At 35.5% G+C, this 27,976-nt stretch overlaps 1 protein-coding gene across 1 annotated transcript; it reads right to left on the bottom strand.

Moving 5' to 3' along the window:
* Positions 1-7,031: 7,031 nt before the first annotated feature.
* aspa (aspartoacylase) lies at positions 7,032-24,452 on the bottom strand. Its single transcript, XM_056458656.1, is given in 7 exon segments — positions 7,032-8,724; positions 8,726-8,785; positions 8,989-9,098; positions 16,650-16,757; positions 18,307-18,400; positions 19,685-19,880; positions 24,032-24,452. Coding segments are annotated over 7 exon segments (948 nt in total). The 5' UTR covers positions 24,274-24,452; the 3' UTR covers positions 7,032-8,586.
* Positions 24,453-27,976: the final 3,524 nt, after the last annotated feature.

The following is a 27,976-nucleotide window of genomic DNA, read 5'->3' as shown; positions in this document are numbered from 1 at the left end:
ATCAAATAAGATACGCTGAAATAAAGAGTGCAAAGTGAATGTAATAAAGACATAATATATACTTTATTTGGAAAAGATCTATGTGAGACAAAATATAAATCTCTGGTGGTTTAATGTTATTCAAATGATTTCCTCCATTATGATTAAGACTGACGAGACCTCACGTAATCAATGCAAACACATTGCACAACGTGACATTAAGATACATTATATTTTGACAACATCTAAATTTCATCGAGAAAAAATAAAAATAAAATCACCGTCTGGACCTTGACGACACCATACGACACGCGACATAATCAAGTGAATGGAATAATAGGTAAAAGGTAACACTTTTCTTGAAGGGGTGTTCATAAGAAGTCGTGAAAGCTTTATAATCATGACGTGACACTATGAATGAGGTTTTATGCATGTGTTATTTGCTCAGTTGCTAATTACAAAGACAACATAACTTGTCATAAACCTGTCATAAACATGACTGTCATGAAGCCATTATAATAGTGTCATATATTGAATAACGGCATCATTAATGTGTTTTTGAGCTCAACTACAGTGGTACAAATTGAACGTGATTATATTGTCATTAACCCTTTCAATATGTTCAGGATGAAAACATTCACTGAATTAAACTGATATTTTGTTTTAGCATTGATTTTTTGCATATTTATGTTCATCAACCTCCTGTTTAAACGGATTTTGACTCTTTAATTGCCAAGTACATGATGTCACTGATTTCAGGAGGGGAAAACACACTACATGACTTATTTGCAATGTAAAAGGTAATTGTGAACTGGATTTATTTATATCTTTTCTCACAGTCTTGGTTAGATTATTAACATAAGATTAGTAACAACATCGGCTTTGATGTATTGTTAGTTTTTGTGCAACATCGATTTTAATTTGGTCTCCTCATTTACTGTTTGTGGCTGTTTTTTCCCCATTGACTTCCATTATAATGACATTTTTGATTGCAAAGCCATGACACCAAATGATCATGCAGTCTTGATTGTTGGTGGTTTTCCCTGTTGGAAAGAGGTCATATTTGTCATATTTACTGTTGATCATCAGTTAACACCATAAAAAGCACCGTTTATGGCTTTTATAGAACTCAACTCAACTCAATTTATTTCTATAGCACTTTCAACAAACCACAATGGGTACCAAAAACACATTAAACACATGCAAATATACAAAAAAACTAAAATACATAAACTCACATCATATGATTAAGAGCTAAAGAAAATAAGTGTGTTTTCAGTGACCTCTGAAAAGACTCAAAAGTTGGAGCTGTTCTTAAGGAGAGTGGTAGATCGTTCCAGAGCTGCTACTGAGAAAGCTCTATCACCTCGACATGTTAAGCGTGATCGTGGAACTTGCAGATAGAGATGGTCCTGAGAGTGAAGAGATCTCACAGGTTGGTGTATATTAATTAGCTCAGAAATATACTCAGGGGCCAGGCCATGGAGGTATTTAAAAACATACAACAGAACTTTGTACTGAATTCTAAACTGGATTGGCAGCCAGTGTAGGGAAACCAGTACAGGTGTAATGTGTTCTCGTTTTTTTGTGCCTGTTATGAGCTTGGCAGCTGTGTTCTGGACCAGCTGCAGTCGCGAGAGAGAGGAGACATATAGAGTGAAACAGCAAATCATAGTGTGCGTGGATAAATATATTTGCTTTGTTTTTGTTTACTCCATGTAGTTCTGAGAGCTGAGGAGCTGATTTAGATTTTCTGAGTCGTATCAAGGTAAGTGCACAAAGGTCTCCCTCGGTCTCGCATGCACGCACACAAGCATGCACGCACACACACGTTTGTTATTGTGAATTGTGGGGACATTACATAGGTTTCAATTGTATTTATACTATACAAACTGTATTTTCTATTGGCCTAACCCCACCTTACCCCTAAACCCAACCCTCACAGGAAACTGTGGACAGCTCAAAAAGCTCATTCTGTGTGATTTTGTCACAGTTGTAGATGCATGCGCTCTTTCAGTCATGTTGTCATGTGGGATTGTTTTGCATTCTTCCACGTGCTATTGTTGTGTTTTGATCATGTGACTTGCTAACTAGAATCAGCTGAACTGTCGACAGCCCAGCTGTTTGTACCCAGCTCCACCTATTTAAGAAGCAATAGTTCAGTGCTTCATTTGTCAGTTCGTTATTCTTGTTCGTGTCTTGTCAGGACCTTCGTTGATCTGGTGGGTCTTGGACAAAAGGAGCGCATGCATATACAACAGATTTATAAGCTTTTTGAGAAATGACATCAGCAATGTCTTCATATTTCACCACCTTCTTGTAATATCTGTGTCATACCCATGTCATTATGCAGATTTGTGTCCTTATATGTCACAAAAACACATACACGTACACACAAACTAAACTCCCTATAAAAGCCAAAAACTAAGCTTTGTTTGCACTGGAACTGATCAACAGTAAAAATTATAGATTGTACCTCGTCTCAATAGGGAAAACAACCAAAAATCAAGAATGCATGACTATATACTGTCATGCATTTAAAAAAGTGTCATTATAATGGAAGTCAATGGGGCGAAAACTGCTATGAACATAACGAAAGGGTAAAACATTTTCCCACAGCGTATTGTTGAGATTTTAACAATTTTCAAAAGCATTTTTCCAAAATGTGTGTCAAAATAAGATTTGTCACCAAAAATCATTCCATTTGCTGAAACATGGAGAACCGCTGTGGCCAAATTAAGACTCAAATAACCCCAGAGTGGATGAAAACATCCCTAACATAACATAAGGGTTAAATATAATAAATTTGTCATAAACATAAGTGTCATGAGGCCATTATAATTGTCAATAATTTTACAACAGCATCATGAATATATTTTTTGAGCTCAACTACAGTGGTACAAATTGAATGTCATTAACACTTGTGTATTGTGCAAACTTACGACCCTTTTGTCATGTTCAGGATGAAAATAGTTTTGAATTAATCTGCTGTAAAAATCTATCAATTTTTTTTTATTCATATTAACCTGTTGATCAACCTCCAAATCAAAAATCATGAAATCCAGGATTTTGACTCTTTAATTGTTTTGTACTCTTTAAAAATTTATGATGTCACTGATTTGGGGAAAATAAATCCCACTAAATGACTTATTTTCAGTATAAAAGGTAATTGTGGAGTGTATTTATGTTTACCTTTTCTCACAGTCTTGGACATTAGATTAGTAACAACATCGGCTTTGATGTATTGTTAGTTTTTGTGCAACATCAAATTTTAATTTGGCCTCCTCATTTACTGTTTGTGGCTGTTTTTTCCCCATTGACTTCCATTATAATGACATTTTTGATTGCAAAGCCATGACACCAAATAATCATGCATTCTTGATTGTAGGTGGTTTTCCCTGTTGGGAAGAGATCAAATTTGTCATATTTACTGTTGATCATCAGTTAACACCATAAAGCCTTTAAAAAAAGCTGTTCCTGTTTTTTAAATGATGTAAAACAGCAAATTATAGTGTGCGTGGATAAATATATTTGCTTTGTTTTTGTTTACTCCATGTAGTTCTGAGAACTGAGGAGCTGATTTTGATTTTCTGAGACATATCAAGGTAAGTGCACAAAGGTCTCTCTCACTCACACATTCACTGTTTGTTTTTGTGAATTGTGGGGACATTACATAGGTTTCCGTTGTTTTTATACTGTACAGACTGTATTTTCTATTAGCCTAACCCTCCCTATACTTCTAAACCCAACTCTCACGGGAAACTGTGGACAGTTTTACATTCTGAAAAAGCTCATTCTGTGTGTTTTATAAGCATCAGCAATGTCCTCATATTTCACCACCTTCTTGTAATACCTGTGTCATACCCATGTCATGATACAGATTTGGGTCCTTATATGTCACAAAAACACGTACACACACTAAACTCTATATAAAAAACTAAGCTTTGTTTGCACTGGAACTGATGATCAATGGTCAAAATTACAAATTGTACCTCTTCCCAAGAGAGAAAACCCATGAAAAAACAAGAGTGCATAATTTATGCTGTTATGGCTGTGTAAATAAAATTATAATGGAAAATTATCATTATAATGGAAGTCAATGGGACAAAAACTGCCACGAACATAACGAATGTGTAGTAAATTTGCTCACAGCGTTTTGTTGAGTTTTTGACAATTTTCAAAGCATTTTCTTAAAATGTGTGTTAAAATAAGATTTGTCACCAAAAATCATCCCGTTTGCTGAAACACAGAGAGAATGTTGTGGCCAAAGAAAGACTCAACAGCGCCCCATAGTGGATGAAAATGTCCCCAACATAATATAAGGTTAAATATTCATTATTAACTCTTTTACTCAAAAATTTTATATATACAAAATAATTTTGTTCCTTATTTGTAAAAATAATTCGGAAAAACATTCATGACACAATTAGAACGACCTCACGACAATGTTTATGACAGATTAATAATTTGTTGTCCTGATAATCTTAAAATGATACAATAAAGACATTTCTGGGCTAATGACCCCTAATAACAGTTGTCATAAGCATGCATAAAATATCCTTCATATTCATGACATGTGCTCAATCATGATTATAAAGGTTTTATGACCTTATTAACTCCCTCAAGTAAAGTGTTACCTGTAAATATAATACAAATAATAGCCATTCTTCCTCAATTTGGAATAAATTAAAACCATACTTTCACATAAAGTGACTATATGATTACTTGCATAGATAGATATGATATTCTAAAACATCATATTTCATAAAATATACCTGTAAAACACAAGATTGGGTCTTTCCGGTAATCTACACAAACCATAAACAATCACAACACAAAATCAATCACAGTTGGAAAGATCATATACACACTTTTTGCTTATTTCAGAGCCTGCTGAACTATCTTTTGTTTAATACAGCCATCATATAACATACAACATCAACTCCTATTGTGTATTACTGTATATTCCTACTGTAAAATCGTTCTGTTTCTGTTCAGTTAAGGCAATAATGAAGTCATGAACTCTAAGATCTAACCTACGACAGACTTTGCATCACAAATAAACACTGAGTTTGGACAGTTACTTCTCTATAATGTATGATGCATCCGCACAGTACTGAGAGGTTATTTTGTGCTTGTTTTAAGGCTGTTCGAGTCAACGCTGTGTTGAATCAGAGGCTAGAGGGCAGTGAAGACTGTTCCTGAGACTGTTCACTTCTTCAGGATCTGAGCACGTACACTAGAGGTAGCTTTTTTAGACAGCTATGAATATCAATTCTTCACTATCTACAGTGAATTTCAAACCAAATGATTTGAGTACAAAGCGTATGTTATTGAAGATGTAAGAAAATACTCATTTTGGAAAGAGATATCAATCTCAATCTTATTAAGACTACAAAATTAATGCATTTGAAAATGTATAAAGGGGCAGATTTAAAGGGTGTGCACTACCTGACAAAAGTCTTGTCGCCTATCCAAGTTTTAGGAACAACAAATAATAACTTGACTTTTAGTTGATCATTTGGTATCAGAAGTGGCTTATATGAAAGGCCTCTAGATTACGCTTATTTTACCAAAATAAAATATGCCTTGATCTACAATCATGCTTTGACTGTTAATGATTGAATTAGGACAGTAAGGTCTGACTTTGCTCAGACAAAAGTCTTGTCACTTAACAGAAATAATGTACAGTATAGAATATAAAGGCATGGTGCAGTGGAAAAAGAATGAATATTGTGTATGACTCCCATGAGCTTGGAGGACTGCATCCATACATCTCTGCAATGACTCAAATCATTCATTAATAAAAGTCATCTGGAATGCCAAAGAAAGCGTTCTTGCAGGACTCCCAGAGTTCATCAAGATTATTTGGATTCATCTTCAATGCCTCCTCCATCTTAACCCAGACATGCTCAATAATGTTCATATCTGGTGATTGGGCTGGCCAATTTGGAGCACCTTGACCTTCTTTGCTTTCAGGAACTTTGATGTGGAGGCTGAAGTATGAGAATGAGCGCTAAAATCTACCTTCTGCTACTTTTCCAAATAATCAACTAGAAGTCAAGTTATTATTTGTTGCTCTTACAACTGGGATCGACAACAAGACTTTTGTCAGGTAGTGTATAAATAACAGTTCAAATGTGTGGGGTCAAAATTTGACCATTTAAAAGATTTTAAAATAGAATTTGTTTGTAATTTAAAAATTAATGATTGGGTGGCTAATTTCTGTGGAAAAGTGATGCATTTCAAGGAGTGTTAAATAAAGGAAAAATATGTGAATTATTGTTGAATTAACGTGTTCTAGCTGAATTAAAGCATTCCTTTAAATTACATAGATAGCAAAAAAAGAAAGAAAAAAAAGGTCTGACTTCATATTAGGCGGCCCTAATTACTATATTACTTGCATTAAAAGCATAAATACAATGCACTTACTGTGTTTCTAATGTATTGCAGATATTTAATCAATCATAAGTACAAGGTACACATGTATTTACACAATATGTACATTGTAACAAATGAATAATTTCAGTGTAAATACATATTAGTTGAGGCCACTTAATATAAAGTAGGGACCAAAAATTGTATTTTTTATTGATCCCAGACATTTGAATGGTAGCGTTATATATATTTTGCCTTTAAATATATGAGTCAAAGACAAGAAGCCCTGTTTTGGTGTCTGCATCAAAATGAAATTTACAATGGTGATTCTTTTATATGAATAGAAAGCATTTTAATGCTAGTAAAGTGTCGACTTTAATCTTTCAAATAACTGTTGGGAGAGTAAAATGTAAAAATATGGATGATAAATAAAATATTGTTCATTTAAGTTCTGGGCAATGATTAATAGCCATTACATTGCATCCAAATAAATGTTTGCATGTACATAAAAATATAGACTGTACACGCAAATACATTATGCATATACACTCACCGGCCACTTTATTAGGTACACTGTACTAGTTTCGCGTTGGATCACCTTTTGCCTTTAGAACTGCCTTAATACTTTGTGGCATAGATTCAACAAGCTACTGGAAATATTCCTTAGACATTTTGGTCCATCCCAAAGATGCTATATTGAATTGAGATATGGTGACTACATTTTAGTACAATGAACTCAATGTCATGTTTAAGAAACCAGTCTGAGATGATTGGCGCTTTATGACGTGGCGCAATATCCTGCTGGAAGTAGCCATCAGAAGATGGGTACACTGTGGTCATAAAAGAATGTACATGGTCAGCAACATTACGCAGGTAGGCTGTGGCGTTGACACGATGCTCAATTGGTACTACTGGGCCCAAAGTGCCAAGAAAATATTCCTCACACCATTACACCCCCACCACCAGCCTGAACTGTTGATACAAGGCAGGATGGATCCATGCTTTCATGTTGTCGATGCCAAATTCTGACCCTACCATCCGAATATTGCAGCAGAAATCGAGACCCATCAGACCAGGCAACATTTCTCCAATCTTCTATTGTCCAATTTTGGCAAGCCTGTGCAAATTGTAGCCTCAGTTTTCTGTTCTTAGCTGACAGGAGTGGCACCCAGTGTGGTCTTCTGCTAGGCGTGTTGTGCATTCAGAGATGCTCTTCTGCATACCATAGTTGTAACGAGTGGTTATTTGAGTTACTGTTGCCTTTCTATCAGCTTGAACCAGTCTGGCCATTTTCTTCTGACATCCAACAAGGCATTTGCACCCTCAGAACTGCTCTTTTTCGGACCATTCTCTGTAAACCCTAGAGATGGTTGTGCATGAAAATCCCAGTAGATCAGCAGTTTCTGAAATACCCAGACCAGCCCGTCTGGCACCAACATCCATGCCGCATTCAAAGTCACTTAAAATCACCTTTCTTCCCCATTCTGATGCTAGTTTGAACTGCAGCAGATCGTCTTGACCATGTCTACATGCCTAAATGCATTGAGTTTCTGCCATGTGATTGGCTGATTAGAAATTTGCCGTAACGAGTAGTTGGACAGGTGTACCTAATAAAGCGGCCGGTGAGTGTATAAACACACACGCGTTTATATACTTGATAAAACATTTATATATATTGCGATTAATAGTAATTAATCATTACCCAACACTAATATAGTTAAATATAAATGAAACAACATTATTGTTCTGAACAGTGCTTACACAAAATATACAAAAGCAGAAGTGGTTGTGCTAGTTTTACATGATTATAACAGTGGTTTGAAAGATAATGGCAAATATTGCACTGTAATTATTAATGTCATTAAATGATTTTTTGATCAAAATATGACTTTTTTTTGGTATATAAACAACAGCTATTAGATCAGAATACATTTTAGTAGGTATCTCCAGTAATTCACGTCAAAAAATGTATGATAATCATTTGAAAAAACTACTCATGTATAAAAAATAGAGCTAATTATTATCATTCTGATGCTGAAGCTTCATCTTTGACCCATATAAATGTATTCTCATATAAATTTTTTAAAGGTTCTCCTAAATAATCCTGTGGCAATTACAACAAATAAATCTCTATTGTCATTTTCAAGAATTAGCAAAATGTTGTTTAGATGAAGCACACTTTCTGTGTTATCACCCTGTCATAGTGATTATTTTTAATAAGACAAAAGATTACTTGAATGCTTTTCTGATAGCATTGGCAGCTAGTATTTCCCTACAAGTGGTCACGAATGCCTGCTGTTTCTCATAATAGGCCGCTTCATTAATAAACGTAGGGTACACTGTGCTGGCACCTTCATAAAGAATTGTTTCTCCCATCGAAAGTAAGGAACATCGGGTCACCCCGGTTCAGAGGCTCCCAGTCACAGTCCTGCACACAAACACACACAAGCATTACTGTGGAAAACAACTGAAGCCTGGAAGTCAGAGCAAACACATGAGTCATAGGACACATTTTCTTACATGTGTTTCCCTCTCGCTCTTTCTGTGTCATAAAGAGCAACCGTTTTCTAGGCTGCTTGAGGGTAAATGTGCAGAGTTGTGTGCGCATGCATTTATTATAAGAGTGCCTACCTGTAGATGCGGATGCACCATGGCTGTGATGTTTCCATTGGTGTCTCTGGGATAGTCCATTCTCTCCTGGACTCTGAAAACATTTACTGTGCATGGAGGAAACTCTACACCTGTTGGCAGAGGGGAATATCATGGTGAGTGTGTTCATTTGTCTGTTTTTATCACAGGCATATTGCACTCAAATTAGAAAAAAAAATTAAATTAAATTAAAATGTAAATACTTTCCTATATTTTAAAGTATAACAAAACAAATTGCCCAATATAAAGATTTATTTTCTAAATATAGATTTAATATATGAATATTTTCCAAAACTATTCAAAATACATTTAAAGTATATTTTCAAAGAATTTACATTAGCAGTATTCATTTAAAGTTATTTGACGTCTAAAACATCTTAAGCAGAGAATGTAGATTAAATAACTAAAAAGAGATTGTTAATTCTGACTTCCACTGCAATGGACAAAAATAAATAAATAAAATCACAGCTATACTAGAACAGCATAAATTGTGCAGTTGTACATAAGATAAAATTGAAAGCAAAATGATGACATTGTTTAACAAAGCAAAGAAATTTTTGTATTATTTCCTATTATATTTTTACTTTTGGTGAAAGACTTACAGTGCGTCCGGAAAGTATTGATAGCGCTTCACTTTTCCACTTTTGTTATGTAACAGCCTTATTCCAAAATGAATTAAATTCATTTATTTCCTCAAAGTTCTTTACACAATACCACATAATGACAATGTGAAAAAAGATTGGCTTCACAACAACTCGGTGAATTTCCTTGAGTGGCACTCCATCGTTACTTTGGAGGTGTGCTTTGGGTCATTGTCCAGCTGGAAGATGAGCCGTTGCCCCAGTCTGAGGTCAAGAGCACTCTAAAGCAGGTTTTCATTCAGGATGTCTCTGTACATTGCTGCATTCATCTTTCCCTCTATCCTGACTAGTCTTCCAGTTCCTGCTGCTGAAAAACATCCCCACAGCATGATGCTGCCACCACCATGCTTCACTGTAGGGATGGTATTAGCCTGGTGATGAGCGGTGCCTGGTTTTCTCCAAACATAACAACTGGCATTCACTCCAAAGAGTTCAATTTTAGTCTGATCAGACCAGAGAGTTTTGTTCCTTATGGTCTAAGAGTCTTTCAAATGCCTTTTGGCAAATTCCAGGCAGGAGTGACTTCCGTCTGTCCACTCGACCATACAGGCCTGATTGGTGGATTGCTGCACAGATGGTTGTCCTTCTGTAAGGTTCTCCTCTCTCTAAAGAAGAATGCTGGAGCTCAGACAGATTGACCATCGGGTTATTGATCACCTCCCTCACTAAGGCACTTCTCCCCCGATCACTCAGCTTAGATGGCCGGCCAGCTCTAGGAAGAGTCCTGGTGGTTCCAAACATTTTCCACTTACGGATGATGGAGCCCACTGTGCTCATTGGAACTTTCAGAGTAGCAGAAATTTTTCTGTAACCTTTCCCAGACTTGTGCCTCGAGACAATCCTGTCTCGGAGGTCTACAGACAATTCCTTTGTCTTCATGCTTGGTTTGTGCTTTGACATGCACTACCAACCCTGGGATCTTATATTGACAGGTGTCAGGCCTTTTCAAGTCATGCATTTACCACAGGCGAACTCCAATTAAGCTGCTGAAACATCTCAAGAATGATCAGTGGAAACAAAATGTACATGAGCTTATTTAGAGTTTCATGGCAAAGGCTGTGAATATTTATGTACATGTGATTTTTCAGGTTTTTTAAAAAAAATATGTTTTCACATTGTCATTATGGGGTATTGTGTGTAGAATTTTGAGGAAATAAATGAATTTAATCCATTTCGGAATAAGGCTGTAAAATGTGGAAAAAAGTGAAGCGCTATGAATACTTTCCAGATGCACAGTACTTCTTTTAGTTATTAAAACTATGTTTAATATATAAATATTTTAAAATGAATTGAAATAATAATAATAAAAAAACACGTTAACATTATTAATTTTAAATTGATTTGATGTCTAAAACATCTAAAGCAAGGAACGTACTTAAAAATCAAAAACAAAATGTTAATTCTGATTGATGATTCTGATACTGACTTCCACTGCAATGGACAAAAAACAGCTATATATATATATATATATATATATATATATATATATATATATATATATATATATATAAACAGCTAACAGCTATATGAACTATTTATTCTTTTTCAAATATTTCCAAAGTATTGTTTAAAATACTAACTCTAAGCTGGCAGCTAGCTCTCTAGTCTGTGTGGGTCCTAAAGCCCCAGTATAGTGAAGGGGACACTATATTGTCAGTGAGTGCCGTCTTTCGGATGAGATGTGAAACTGAAGTCCTGACTCTCTGTGGTCGTTAAAAATCCCCGGCATCCTGGCCAAATTTGCCCACTGGCCTCTGTCCATCATGGCCTCCTAACCATCCCCATATCATAATGGGCTTCATCACTCTGTGTCCTCTCCACTAGTCTGGCGCAATATGGCTGCCAGGTGATTGCCTCACAGTGGTGGTGGATTAGGAGATTCACTCCATAAATGTGTAAAGCACTTTGAGTGTCAAGAAAAGCGCTATATAAATGTAAGGAATTATTATTATTATTATTATTATTATTGTTATTATTATTATTAATTATAAAAGAGTACATTTTAAATGGTAATTTTTTTATGTATTTCTTATATTTTTACTTATTGGTAAAATACTTCTTTTAGTTTAGATGGATAAGTTCAATAAAATGTTTTGTATTTTTTATAATTATTTTATAAGTCAAGATTATTAGCCACCCTTAACATTTTTTCTTTGATTGGCTACAGAAGAAACCACTGTTATCCAATGACTAATTAAGCTAGTTAAGTCTAGCAAAACATTATGTACAGTCATCATGGCAAAGACAAGTAGAAACTAGTTATTAAAACTATTATGTTTAAAAATGGGTTGTTAAAAATGTTCTTTCAAACATTTATTTAAATTATCGTCATTTTTTTTATTTTTGTCATTTTTTTATTACTCCGTTTTCTGACATTGTCTTGATACATTCATGTCATTCCAAACATGTCTGAGTTTCTTTCAACCCAGGCTCATGACAAATATGTGCCTATGGCAACACTTGCTAAAGTGCCATAATTCAGACTTTTCTACTCACAATTTATACTTTTTAATTGTGAGTAGAAAAGTTTGAATTGGAAGTAGAAAATTCAGAATCATGAGACAGAAACTTGAAATTGCAAGAAAAATAAGTCAGAATTCTGGGTTTGTATCTCCCAATCCTATTTCTTTACCTTAATTACCTTAATTACCTGTTAACAATTTTGTAAACTGCACAGTATTGTACTGTACTATGAACTGTAATTTACTGTATGCAGTATGTTAATGTATTTAAAAAGTTGTATTGTGAAAATGAATGCATATTTTAAAGTAAAGAAATATGGAAAATGCAAGCAAGATAAATGGCGCTGTGAATGTAAATACAGTATTTTTTCTGTAGCTGATTTACAGTTAGATACTTTAGATTCTACAGAAAATTGTTAACAGTGCATTTGACACACAGCGTTACATTCATTCATTCATTTTCTTTTCAGCTTAGTCCCTTTAATATTCTGAGGTCGCCACAGAGGAATGAACCGCCAACTTATCCAGCACGTTTACACAGCGGATGCCCTTCCAGCTGCAACCCATCACTGGGAAACATCCATACATTCCCCAATTCGCCTATACCGCATGTCTTTGGACTTGTGGGGGAAACCGGAGGAAACCCACGCGAACACAGAACATGCAAACTCCACACAGAAATGCCAACTGACCCAGCCGAGGCTCGAACCAGCGACCTTCTTGCTGTGAGGCGAACGTGTTACCCACTGCGCCACCGTGCAGACCAGTGGTCACATATTGTTCAAAATGTTTAGTTACCAACATCCTTCAAAAAATAACATCTATATCAAAATCATGTTTATTATGCTTAGGTCATCTCGTATTTTTTCAGCTTTGGTTTCTTCAGCGGGGAGCGGGATCCAGCTGGTCTAAAAAACATTATATAATACATTACTGAAGCATAATACTTCAGTGAATAAGTCAACCTATTTGCCAGCTTTGCTTTGAGGATCACATTTTGTGTAACCGTCTTAATGAAATATGTAAATCAGGGTTTCTACAGGTATCATCAAGTTATATTTAAGACTTTAAGACCTTTTTAAGACCATTATGAATGAAATTTCAGACTTCTAGAAAAAACACTAAGGTTTTTTTCTAATGGCCAGTGGAAAATATGTTTATTTGCCCCATTAAAATTCAAAAGCACATTTACAAATAAAGTTTTTTTGTAAGAAAGAGAACTAAACTAAATTGGTAATTAGAGTTTTAAAAAAAATTTACTTTTGGTAACTTGGATTGTTGGTTGTACCGATTGATTAGCTTTGCATGGACAAAGGAAAATTAAGACCTGTTTAAACTGATTTAAGATCTACAACGCTATATTTGGAGACTTTTCAAGGTCTTAAATATTGTTTTTTAAATTTAAGACATTAAGACCCCGTGGACACCCTGATAAATAATATGTTCTAGCCCTGACATGATAGGCATTGTGAGGCTGTCAGGTTTCAGTTATAGTAAGCATGTGCTGACATGGACTGTCACTAAATAATATCTCTTTCCAAGTAAGTTTAAAGACTTTGGGACTACTTAAAATAACAGTATGCTTTGCCAATTTTTATGAGTAAAAGTAATGTTTTTTTTAAATCAGCTAGATAATTTTGCTGTTAGCTTGTGTTCATAACAGATGGCTCTTGCGTCATTCAAATCCCTGAGTCTCCTAATTAACACTTTCCATTATGTCAGACCTCGTGTTTTGTTGTTATGTTGATGCGGTCCAAACGTGGTTCGGCACACTGGCGAACGGAAAACACGTCTGAGTGCTCACAATGAGACATTCATGCACAACAATACAGCCTCTCTCCACAGCATGACACTACAAAACCCAGCAAGCTACATGGAAACTAACCAACAACCAAACAAGCATTCAACTCTACAACCAGAAGAGAAACTAGATGTTCTTTCCTAGCTTGCCTGTTCCAGCTTAATGCGAGACGTGCAATGTGTTTTTATGTCAGTACATGTGACTGCCTTGTTTAAATGTTTCCTCAGGAAAAAGAGGAAAACGAAAGAGAAAAGAAGAAGTCTGTGCTTCAAAACAGCTGAAATGTCGAGGTCAGAGAGTTCAGGTTTTAATGCTGACTCAATGACCTGAGAGCATAAGCGTTTGTCTTGAAATGCCACACACAATCTAGGCAGACAAACAGATGGCCAGTGGGGGAAAAATGAGTTACGTAAACATTAAAAAATCTATAAATGATATGAGAAACATAACTGAAGTGCCTTAGCTCTCATTAAATTGTGATAACTTCTGAAAAACACTGAATTATTCATCAATTATTATTATTATCACTGCCTACCCTGGCTAATCGGATTGTGTTTTGCATATTCTGTACTGTACATGGGTTGTTGATGTGACATTGCATTTTCACAGTCACACATGACAAAAATAAATATAATTAGTATTGTCATTGCTAAAAATGCTGTAAATGGTTAAATGTTTTTTCGTTTTCCACGGACCTTTACTTATAGACCTTTTCCTTTTCCAGCGTCTTCTGGTAAAATGCTTACAACTTCCATTTACAGTGTTTACAACTGGTGTGTCAGTACCATTTTGAGTGGCTTACGGAGCTTTTTTTGTGATGCACAACTTAGATTTTGAAAGGTGTGTCAAAGCAGTTATCCTTCTCTCAGATGTGGTTTCAAGCGAGAGAGAAAACATTCTTCGATTCAGTGTCTGCCGTCAGATCAGTGCGCACACACACACACACACACAACTAGGGCTGCACGAGAAATAAAAAAAAAAAAAAGATTGCGATCTCGATTCGCCCCCCATGCTCGCATTACATAAATCCGATCTTGACTTTTAGAGGCCCATGCACTCTGGGACGCTTTTCGCTCGCGTTTTCCATTGATGTTTAACGCATCGTGACTAAATAAAGGCGCCAATGCAGGCCCGTAGCCAGGGGGGGTTCGGGTGGTTCGAAAGACCCACCCCTCAATGACAAAGGTCCAGAATTTGTCCTATACATGAGCTCATTTGTCCTATTTTGACAGCTACAATTGTGAAAATAAAAATGCCACAAGACCAAGCCGAATCATCTGTTGACCATCACATCAGTATGACTTCAGCTAATCAGTTTTGGCCAATGCAAACTATTATTTTTCATCAATCCAACATCCAGCTGTGCAAGAAAACAAACAATCAGATTAAGTGGTCACCTTTCGCTACTGTATTGTTTTTAAATAGAGAAAATATTTTACATGTAACTTTTATTCTAAATCTTGGACCTTATGTGAAGCACCAAAAGTGGCCCATATTAAAATTAATTTGAATACTAATTTGGCTATTGAGGTCATCCATTAATCTTCAATCAAATGTACTTTTGTTACAAGAAAGGCAAGAAAAATCATAAAGTGCTTTTATTTTTAATATGTTTTAATTTTTTATTACTGAAATGGCCAAATTCTGACTGAGGAAAGTTGAATGTGCTGGCCAGTTTGTTATTTGCCTAATAAATGACAATTGCCTAGAGTTTTTAATCTAAAACTTTAACATATTCCTATTTTTCTCTAATGATAAATGATGTAATAAAATGTTTATTAATATTTGTTTTTACTAAATCTTTAAGAAATATTTTGGTACTTTACATTGCAAAGTGTGGTTATGATGACCATCTGACAAGCTAATCTAGCTTACAATGTCACTAAAATCAGTATTTAAATCTCATAATTAAACAGAAAATGAGGCAAATAACTGAAAAAAGGTCCACATTTTGATTAATAAAAAGAACCACCCCTTTCACCTGGCTGGCTACGGCCCTGTCAATGTGATCATGCACACTAACGTTTTTTAAGAAACGCGTCATGCTGCGGAAGTTACAGTAAACTGCACTTGGAGGCGCTCAAACGCAAAACTGTCAATGTAAGCGCACATTGAAGAAGATTCCCAGAGGTGATATGAACATGGAGCTGCTTATTGCACTGGTGAACAATAATCATTTCTTCATCGCTACAGCTGGAGCTACTACTTGAAGCATCCATGCTTGTTCAAATCGCCAGTAACTTTAACAACAAGCGTGTCAACTTTCTGTCTTCTTCTGTGTTACAAGTGGGTGTCAGAAGCTTAAAGTTGTGTAGCACCATCTAACGTCAAGGAGTGATTTTGCATACTCTTCTGCTTGACTCCAGTGAAAAACTCTTGGGTTTGAATTGGGAAAAACGTCTCGAAAAACGCTGACAATAAACGCAAACGAAAAAACATCCCAGTGTGTACTAGCCTTAATGCTGCGCTCATGACATTTGTCACTGAAAAAATTGCCATAGGAAGTTAGAAGATCTGTGTAAAAGGCCTGCCGCCACAGCTAGAAAAAATCCTAAAGGGAAACACTGTAACCTAGATTCAAGAATACAGATATTTGTTTTCCATGACTTTTCCAAAACTTTGTGGATTTTTCTGTTTTTCCAAAACTTTTCCAGGCCTGGACAATACCATGTCAAAATTCCATGACAGGTTTTTCATGACCGTATGAACCCTGTCAATATATTGTGCAACTCTACTCACCATTATTAAAAAGCTCGATGAAGTCCAGCGCATGCTTCAGTATCGTCCTCATAGACTCAAACACATTGCTTCTCAAAACACCCTGTGGTTGTGGGCCCACCTCAAGACCTGCAATAGAAACACATCTAGAGTATAGAAGTCAGTGGTTCATGGCCTAATAAAAAGGTCACATACAGTCACTGCCAACATAGAGCATTCATTCATTTTCCTTTGGCTGTCTTATTTAACAGGGTTCGTCACAGCGGAATGAACCGCCAACTGCCCTTCCAGCTGCAAACCAGTGCTGGGAAACACACAAACACTCTCACATTCACACACACTCATACACTACGGCCAGTTAAGTTTCTTCAATTCACCTATAGAGCATATTTTAGGACTGTGAGGAAGGAAACCCACGCAAACATGGGAGAACATGCTAACTCCACACAGAAATGCCAACTGACCCAGCCGGGACTCAACCAGCGACCTTCTAGCTGTGAGGCAACAGTGCTAACCAAGTTCCCTTATCAAGACAACAAAGTGCAGATATTATGTAAGTAAGAGATTAACTTTGCAGTGTAGACAGCTTTAGCGATTGTATCAGATGTTTTTTGCGATAATGCATAACACATTAGCATCTTCAGTCTAAGGAAATGTACTTTGTTCACTTCAGTTTTTTCCTATTTTTAATAGCTCTATTGTTTTTCATGCTACCCAAACAGCCAATGCAATGTCTTGTTATTCTAATGTGTAAAAAAAAAAACAGTAAGTGAAATCTGCATGATAAAGTTCAGCATCTTCACATTGGTTTTAATCTTGGCTAGTGCGATTGAATGACATTATGTCCTGGGAGCACTGTACAAATGTGGCGTCGCTATTGACGCAAGCTCAGGGTCCGTATGCGATACCTAGTGTACATATCTAGTCCAATTAGTACATCAACGTCTGTTTTCTATTTTAAAGCAATACATTTGTTATTGTCAACAACATTTCAGGAAGCGGAAGTTTTTTTAAACAATAGTTTTAATTTCTTTTTATTTGAATCAAAATTCATAATAGTAACTTATTTTTAATAGCTAATTTGTCTTTGTCATGATGACATAGTATATAAAATTTGACCAGTCATTTTGCAAGATACTAGTATTCAGCTTAAATTGCAGTTTTATTTATTTATTTATTAAATTTTTTTTAAGAGTTAAAACTTTCTCCAGTAGAAGAAAAGCAATAGTAAATATTGTGAAAATGTCCTTGCTCTGTTAAACATCACTTGGGAAATATTTGAAAAGTAAATAAAATGTCACAGGAGGGCTAATAATTTAGCCTTCAACTCTATACGACATAAATTGATGCATTTATATAAAAATGTCTCTACAAATATTTATATAAAAAACCTCTTAGAAATGATTTCCAGAGTGTAAATACTGCCGCTTAATGGAAATGTTGATTGCCGACCCTGCTGTGTTGGGTTTCCACTCGAGAGCTCTTGAGTATAAAATTAATTAATGGAATTAAGGTGTCAGAATAATCACTTGAGCTCTGAATGCTTTTATAAGAACCACACTTTTCACACCATCTCCGTTTATCCCACATTTTGTTGTTGGCTAACTTTTTGAGGTAATATTTTACTTTATTCAGTGACAGATTTGGGCTGCTGAATAACCCAGGGCTTTGTACTCACCGACAGGGTGTTTGGCCACCGAGCGTGTTGTTGAATATTTCAGCTGCGGATGTTCATTGAGCAGAACTGAACAGGTGTGAGGGGCCATAGCTTTCTGTGAGGGGGAAGAGCACAGGTGCATTTGTACAATTTTTATTTTAAGACCTTAAAGGGATACGGTTCGCCCAAAAATGATTAAAAGTATTTTTACTTTTACTTTTACGCCCATTAAAAGTATTTACTCACACTCAAGTGGCTCACAAAACAAGATATTTTGAAGAATGTTGGAAACCAACATTGAAATTCATAGTAAGAAACAAAAATAGCAAAGAAGTCAATGGCCCTTTTTTTCAACATTTATTAAAATATCTTCTTTTGTGTTCAATAAAATAAAGACATTCAAACTGGTTTGAAACAAGAGGAGGATGAGTAAATTATGGCAGAATGTTTATTTTTGGGTGAACTATCCCTTTAAAAAAATTCCATATTGGTGATTTAGTAAACAACTTAATGTTCAGAATATAATACATGCAAGTAATTATTTGTGCAATACACTTATATACACATTTATATACATATACATACATACACACACACACACACACACACATATATATAGCCAATCACATTGCAGCAACTTAATGCATTTAGGCATGTAAACATGGTCAAGACGATCTGCTGCAGTTCAAACAGAGCATCAGAATGGGGGAGAAAGGTGATTTAAGTGACTTTGAATGTGGCATGGATGTTGGTGCCAGATGGGCTGGTCTGAGTATTTCAGAAACTGCTGATCTACTGGGATTTTGTACGCACAACCATCTCTAGTGTTTACAGAGAATGGTCCGAAAAAGAGAAAATATTCAGTGAGCGGCAGTTCTGTGGGTGCAAACGCCTTGTTGATGCCAGAGGTCAGAGAATGGCCAGACTAGTTCGAGCTGACAGAAAGGCAACAGTAACTCAAATAACCACTCGTTACAACCGAGGTATGCAGAAGAGCATCTCTGAATGCACAACACGTCCAACCTTGAGGCGGATGGGCTACAGCAGCAGACCACACCGGGTGCCACTCCTGTCAGCTAAGAACAGGAAACTGAGGCTACAATTTGCACAAAAAAGCCTATGGCTAATGGTTTTGAAAATTCCTCAAAACATCTTTTGTGTTCAACAGACAAATAAACAAGTTTGTAAGTATGTGAAGGGTGAGTAAACGAAGACAGAATTGTGATTTTTGAGTGAACTATATATTTAATTAACTGAAAGATTACATTCCTTTCAAATAAATAAAAATATTACTGACTGACCCCAGAGTTTTAAAAGGAAGTGTAGCTGCAGTCAGCAAATAAATAACACAAAATGGTTCGATTATTATCATGCAATATAATTGGATCTAGCATCTTACTTTGATATAATGCACCATCTGAAGGTTGAAGAGGTCAGTCGAGCTCTCCAGTATGAGGGTGGAGCCCATGTTTGAGGTGGTGTTGTGAAGGTCGAAGATGACATCATACGCATCCGAGCCTCCTTTGGGTCCGAACATCTGATTGATTTCCTTGGCTCTCTGGACTTCATATGGCAGCGCTTCCAATTCTGAAGCACTGTGGATGCAAAAAAATTATCAATTTTAATAACGCAACAATTAAGAACAAGACATAAAGAAGTGGATTAATAAAACAATGCCTATAGGACAGACAAAAATGGATATGTCCTCACCATTTACTCACTCAAGTGGTTCTAAGCTTTTAAGAATTTCTTTTAATGCTGAACACGAAACAAGATATTCTGAAGAATGTTGGGAAAAAAGCAGCCATTGGCATCAACAGTAGGACCAAAACATACTACGAAAGTCAATTTTCCAACATTCTTCGAAATATCTTCATTTGTGTTCAATAGAAGGAGGAAACTCAAATGGGTTTGGAAGAAGTGGAGGGCAAGTAAATGATGACTTTTAATATCTGGGTGCACTTTCCCTTTAAAACTTGCCGTAGTCAATTGCGAATAATATGACGCTTAAAGGGACAGTTCACCAAATGCAAATTCTGTTATCACTTACTCATCCTCCACTAGTTCCAAACCCATTTGAGCTCCACAAATACAGACATATTAAAGAATACTGAAAAGTGATAGCATTTCACTTCCATAGTAACTGTTTTTATTACTTTGGATGTCAATGGATCTAGCAACTTCTACAAAACATCTCCATTTGTGTTCAACAGATGAAACAAAGTTATAATAGTTTGAAGTACTTTCATTTTTGGGGTGAACCATCGTTTTAAGGGCTAAGCTCACTTCCGCTAGTTAACCCTGGGGTAATTCTATACCTCATGTAAACAGTATTCTAACTCTGTTTCACATTGGTCATAATTTGCAGGGTTAAAAACTGTTTTTCATGAACTGATGTACTCACCATTCACTCACACTCGAGTAATTCTAATCTTTCATGAATTTCTTTCTTCTGTTGAAACACAAATAAAGATATACTGAAGAAGGGTGGAAATAAGCAGCTTTTGACATCCGTAGAATGAACAAAAAAATGGAAATACTATGGAAGTCAATGGTTGTTGTTCCAACATTCTTGGAGGGGTATATCTTCCTTTCAACAGAAACTCAAACATGTTTAGAGCAAGTGGAGAATGAATAGATTATGACCAAATTTTAAATTTTGGGTGAACTATACCTTTAAATCTTTTAACAAAGCAATAAACGACAAGGGAACTGCTATTACATAATTCATAATTTAATTACTAATTTGATTAACTACTCTAGAGGGAGCGTTTATTTTACTGTTTAAAACTTATTCCTACTGTAAAAGGTTAACAAAAAAATTATGATTATTATAATTATTATTATTATTTATAATAATTATTATTGTAGCTAAGAATAAAAAAAGCTGCAGATATTCTTATAACAAGCTCACAAAGCAAGAGAGGACAGACAAATAATGCTTGGAAAAATTGATTGAGCTTTCCAGCTGGCCAAAAAGAAATACATAAAAACGATCAACAGTCGGCCGTTGACATCTGTTGTGTATGTTTTGCAGCTCTTCACAGTACATTATGTGTGTGTATATTAGGGCTGCACGATTCTGAAATAACACATTTTTTGCTTAAAATCAAGATCACAATTTTCTCACGATTCTGTAGCTATAAAAATTAAGGTTAACATGAGTGGGCTATTATTATTGTGATTCTCAAACATATGGTAAAACAACAATAATAACATTAGGCCTATGTGTAGGTCTACTACTGTTTTTTAAAGTGCTACATTTTTCTATATACTTGGAAAGGTGGACTTGAACAGACTGTTAATTCACAGTAAAGTCATGACATCAGAATACAACTATTCAGAATTCTAAAGTAGAATTATTATGTTTGAGACTTGTGCTTGCAATCGACATTGACAACATTATTAGACCATTTTATTCTGATTAAATGAGACATTTGTCGTTACCAGATTCCGTCTTGCATTATCTTCAACATTACATAGGCTAGAGGAGTTATACTGACAGAGTAAACATTTATTCTTAAGCACAACACTTTCTGTTTGCTATGAAAGAAAAAAAAAAACACAAAAAACGCTCATCGTAATCAGAACTCTAAAATGTGATATTTGGTTTGACTTTCACTGCGAGTGCGCTCATGTCATTGGAGAAAACATGCATACTTCCAGCACGGCACCTGAGAAATGATTACTCTGTGCAACAAACTGAACGTTATTTAAAACTTTATCACCTGTTATTAACAGCCTGTGCAGGTTCTGTTTACTAAAGTAGACATCATTGGTGAGCACGCGCGCATCCTCTCGCTAGTAAACAAACAGTGGGTCAGTTCATGTGTGATTTCGCGACCACGAATACATTACATTAAGATAGAAATTACATGTTTGGGTGAATTATACCTTATAAATACAGCACGTGACACTTTTAACACCATTTGGTTGTGTCCATGTTGCTGAGCAGCGCATATAAAACTATGTGAAGACTTGTGCAACCGCCTTAATGCTTCTCTCCTGACCTTGAAAATATAATTGGCTGAATCGTAGAAAAGCTGAATTACGATTGTGTGTAGGGTCGTCATCAAGATGGCGATCTTTTTTCGATTAATCGTGCAGCCCTAATATATATATATATATATATATATATATATATATATATATATATATATATATATATATATATATATATATATATATTGTGGGTGTGTTGTAATCCATAAATATGACTACAGCTTTGGTACAATCATAGAAATGTGCTTACCCATAAAGGTGTTTAGATTCTAATTTCTATAGTCACGTTTAGGCAAAAAGCCTTATACCACTATATGGCAAGTTCAGTTAAAAAAAAAATGCATGTTGACAAAAGGTCAACCTGTGTTTAGCTATCTTTATTAATGTTCAATAGGCTACTTAAGATTTAGAATATTCATAAATGCAATACCGTAAAAATAAATGACTTTATTAAAAAACAACAACAACTTACTTACCCTCAAGTGATTCCAAACCCTTATGAGATTCTTTCTTCTGTTGAACACAATGGGAGATACTTTGATGAAGGCTGAAAACCTGTATCCATTGACTTCCATAGTAGAAAAAACAAATACTATGGAATGGTTGCATTTTCCATCATTCTTCAAAATATCTTCCTTTGTGTTCAATAGAGGAAAGAAACTCAACCAGGTTTGGATTAAGTAAATAAATGACAACAGAATTACATATTTTTTTTTTTTTTTGTGTGGTGAACTGTCTCTTTAAGACCTTAGGGCCAAGGGCAAATTTGTAATACCTGCTTAATTCTAACCCAAACAATACTAATGTGTGGTAAACAACACAGTAAAGGCAAAAAAAATCCATATTTTGAATAATCAAAAGGTTAACTTTGCAACATAATCCTGAAAAAACAGCCTGTGTGTTTACGTGCTGTATAGGATGCAGCGCTATTCGGGCTCTTCATGACCCAAATCACGCTTCACTCACGTTTCCCAACAGTCATGACATGAGCGGCTGAGATCAGCTGACCGCTCCGTTAATACTGTCATGTAAAGGGGCTGTTTACACAGGACGTGTCCAAATAACAGTTCGACTGGGCTTCAGTGGACCACAATCCAGCACTCGTGCCATATTTCAGCCTAAAAACACGTCACGAGACACGAACACAGCGACAAAACAACACGAGACGACCTGACAAATGCATGGCAACAACGTAATAACATACCTCAAACACACGCGAGAGTGTAAAAGTTTCGCCACAGAAATGTCCATTGTTTATACGTAGACTAACTACATCTAAACTGCTATTCATAAACAAACGTGCCGTGCAGAAAACTACGATGTTTACCTGAAAACTAAACGAACGAAGGTGTATTTATCTGTTATTTTACCTCTCCATTAACAAAGATATGCTACTACGAGTGTGTGATGTGTCTGTTTTTAATGCTAGCCATTTCAGATTAATATAACATTCGAATTTAATAATTTAATGATAAATACTAGTCCGAAATAGAATGAAGCGGAACAAACACATTGCTCCTGCTGTAATATCTCAGCCTAAAAACACGACATAAGACGCGAACATAGCGGAAATACAAGACGAGACGACCTGACATTTGCATGACAACACACGACAACAACATAATAATGGACCTTAAACACAAGCGAGCCTCAAAGTTTCACCACAGAATAAAAGCCATTGTTGTTCAACACTTATAGACTACAAAAACAAGCGCGCGCCGTGCAGAAAACAGGCGGTGTTTACCTGAGGTTCTCCGGCGTGAAGGCTCGGTTCAGATCAGTGTCGATGTACCTGGTGCATTTCTCCACCGCTCTCGGGTTGGTTATGAACGGCTTGCACACCAGTCCGTTTCTTTCGATCTCCGTTGCATTCTGTAACCACATATTTGCCAGCACAATGCCAGACATCTCGTTTCCATGCGTGCCACCGAAGATAGCCACCCGTTTGGCTTCTTGTAAACAAGAAATATTAGTACGCGAACTCATAGCGGGGCCGCGCGCAGTTCACGAGAAAGCAAAGTTTTTCCAAACAAATGCCGTTTCTTCTGGTCGCCGATGTGATGTGTGTGACTGGTCTTATATAATGCTTATTTTGAAGGCTGTGCTTAAGTCCCGTGCATAGCCGTGTCTGTGTCATCTGCGTTATAAGCGCGCACGGGTCAGGTTTCAACACATTCGCGCTGTGGTTTATTGAGCGTTTGGATGGCAGCCGTGAGCATTCAAAAGAGATTACACGCATATAAATAATAAACAAGCAAGTGGCATACACTCGTAAAAATAAAAGTATTCATTTGTATTCATCCATCTTCCAAAGAAGAAATCTTTCCATGATTCTACACAGCTATTAAAATACTTTCTCATCATTAAAAAATGGTTGTTGTAATAACTAATACCTGAAAGCTTCTTTAGAGAAGCCAAAAGTTCTTGTAAAGCCTTTGTAGAAAATAAATACTATGGTAATTTATTTTTAAATTGTTTTAAATAGCAAAGTATTTGAATTAAAAAGACCGTTCAGAAAAATAAAATACTCTCCCTTACTTGTTCCAAATCTATTTTACTTTCTTACGTGGAGCACAAAAGAAGATACTTTGAAGAATGCTGGAAACCTAACCATTGACTTCAATAGTCCCACTATGGAAGTCAATGGTTAAAGGTTTTTAGCTTTCATGAAAACATCTTATTTTGTGTTCAACAGAATAAAGAAATGTATAAAGGTGCGAAACCCCTTGAGGATGAGTATGAGTATTTTTTATTTTCAAATTATCCCTTTTCCCTTCTAATACAACATTTTAAGCCTTGTGCACTGTTAAAATTTGCTACTATTTTGCTATGTTAGGGATGAAAACATCAACTGAATTAAACTGCAGTAAAATGCATCAGACAACAACTTTTAAAGAATTTTTTTTTCATAAATCTGTTAATCAACCTCAGTCCTGATCAAAACTACTAAATTGTTTAAAGCATTACAGGATTTTAACTCTTTAACTGCCAAATTCACAAATTATGTCATTTGGAGATTTGGAGAAAAAACACGCAAAATGGCATTTTTCAATAAAAAATAATTGTAGACTGGATTTCTTTTGACCTTTAAATCACAGTCTTGGACATGTGAATGATTGGTAACAACATTGGCTTTGATGCGTTGTTAGATTTTCATCTTTTCTCCCATAATTTACTGTTGGTGGCTGTTTTTGCCCCATTGACTTTCATTATAACCACATTTGAAGGTGCATAAATACACAGTCTTTGTTTTTATTTACTCCATGTAGTTCTGAGAGAGATGCATATTTAAATTTTTTTCAGTCACATCAAGGTAAAAAAGGTCACTCTCACACACTCAGACACACATGCACACACTTTAATTTGCTGTTATACTCCATATAAAATCCAGAAAGCAAGCTTTTTTTTGCACAGGCCCGTCTAAAGGGTTAATGGTGCCAACTGATGATCAACAGTAAAATTTAAAAATTTTTATCTTCCAAACAGGTTAAAACCATCAACAATCAAAAATGCATGATTATATGGTGTCATTGTTTTGTAATTGTGATTATAATGGAAGTCAATGAGGCAAAAACAGCCACAAACAGTAAATTAGGGAGAGAAAAAAAAAAAAACAATTAGTCAAAAACAATGCATCAAAGGTAATGTTGTTTCACACGTCCAAGACTTTGATAAAAGGTTAAAAAAATCCAGTCCACAATTACATTTTATATTGAAAATACATCATTTTGTGGGGGGGTTTTCACCAAATCAGTGACATCATTTATGAATTTGGCAATTAAAGAGTTCAAATCCTGTAATTTTCTCAGCAATTTAGTAGTTTTGATCAGGACTGAGGTTGATTAACCTATTTATATATTAATATATTGAAAAAATATTTATCTGATGCATTTTTGCAGCAGTTTAATCCAGTGGATGCTTTTATCCCAAACATAACAAAAGTGTAGTAAATTTGCCGAGTGTATCGTTCAGGGTTTATAAAAATTCAAACTATTTTCTCAAAATAAGATTTGTCACTAAAACTCATTCTGCTAACTAAAACACAGAGAAAGATATGGAAAATTAAGAAACAAAATCACCCCAGAGTGGATAAAAACATCCCCAACAGTACATAAGGGTTAAATATACATAACCTATTATTCTGTTTTCTTTTTTACCTTTAATCACAGTCTTGGACATGTGAATGATTAGTAACAACGTTGGCTTTGATGCATTGTTAGATTTTCATCTTTTCTCCATAATTTACTGTTGGTGGCTGTTTTTGCCCCATTGACTTTCATTATAACCTCATTTGATGGTGCATAAATACACAGTCTTTGTTTTATTTACTCCATGTAGTTCTGAGACGCATATTTAGATTTTGTCAGACACATCAAGGTGTGTAAAGGTCACTCTTACACTCTCACAGACACACATGCACACACTTTAAATTACTGTTATACTCCATATAAAATCCAGGAACTACGCTTTTTTTTTTTTTTTGCACAGGCCTGTCTAAAGGGTTAATGGTGCCAACTGATGATTACAAATTTAACCTCTTCCCAACAGGGAAAACCACCAACAATCAAAAATGCATGATTATATGGTGTCATGGTTTTGTTATCAAAAAATGCGATTATAATGGAAGTCAATGGGGCAAAAACAGCCACCAACAGTATAGGGAGAATGAATGTAATTTGGTTGATTCTTGGCTTAATTCATTAGGCTGTCAAAATTAAGCACAATTAATTCAACATAAAACTACTGATATTAAATAAGACTGTGAAAGAATTTTCAGTGTTACATGTGCACTGAACAAATACGAGCCCGTACAATGCCCTTTATTACGGAGACTAGGGTTGTCGTGATACCCTTTATTCATCTTACGTTACTATACCAGCTAAAGTATCATGATAGAAAGTAGTATTGCGATACTGTAATTCATACCTCAAATTATAAAGAAAATTGTCAGAAATAATACATTTTATGTTATAATAGGCCTACTTGAATGCAATTCATAATTCCCTTCAGGCCAAAAAGTAATATTTGCACGCCACTTCACCTAAAATGTATTCATTCTTTTTTTTTATTTTGCAAATAACTGACCAACAAAAAATACATTAAAGATACAAATTATACCAAGTGAAATTCGTTACAAAAAGAGCATTTTCCCAACAAAATTAGGCTATATGAATTGGTGACATTTTTTTTAACGTTTCCTGTTGCTATTTTGGGGTTGTAATCTTTTTTTTCCAGTCTTATCAGGTAACAATCCGAAGTAATTCAAAATTTCACTTTGTGAGTCGTTCTTTTAAAGAGATTGTTGCAGTCACTAATAAATCATATTAACTGGAACAGAAATGAACCGATTCAGATGTGCGTTCGAACTGAAACATTAGAAAACGTGCAATAGGCTACCATAAAAGACTCATATTCTACACAGTTTTGCGACCTTAAAGGGCTCCACAGATGATTCAAATAAAATGGTCTACTGTTGCACAAACGTGTGAGCGTTTTAATGGCATTTACACATGCAACATTATTTATTGTAGATAAACCATTAATGACGATACTATCGTTTACAAACTACAGCATCACCGCCAGTATTTTGGAGCCATAGTATCGCGGTACTACAATAGTACCGGTGAAACCGTGCAACCCTAATAGGGACCTAGTCTAAAAAAAACAAAAAAAAAAAACCCAAAGAAAT

This window comes from Danio aesculapii, chromosome 5, assembly GCF_903798145.1.
Source record: "Danio aesculapii chromosome 5, fDanAes4.1, whole genome shotgun sequence".
Classification (NCBI taxonomy): Eukaryota; Metazoa; Chordata; class Actinopteri; order Cypriniformes; family Danionidae; genus Danio; species Danio aesculapii.
Note: the sequence above shows the minus strand (reverse complement) of the source record. Positions and strands in the feature narration are given on the sequence as shown.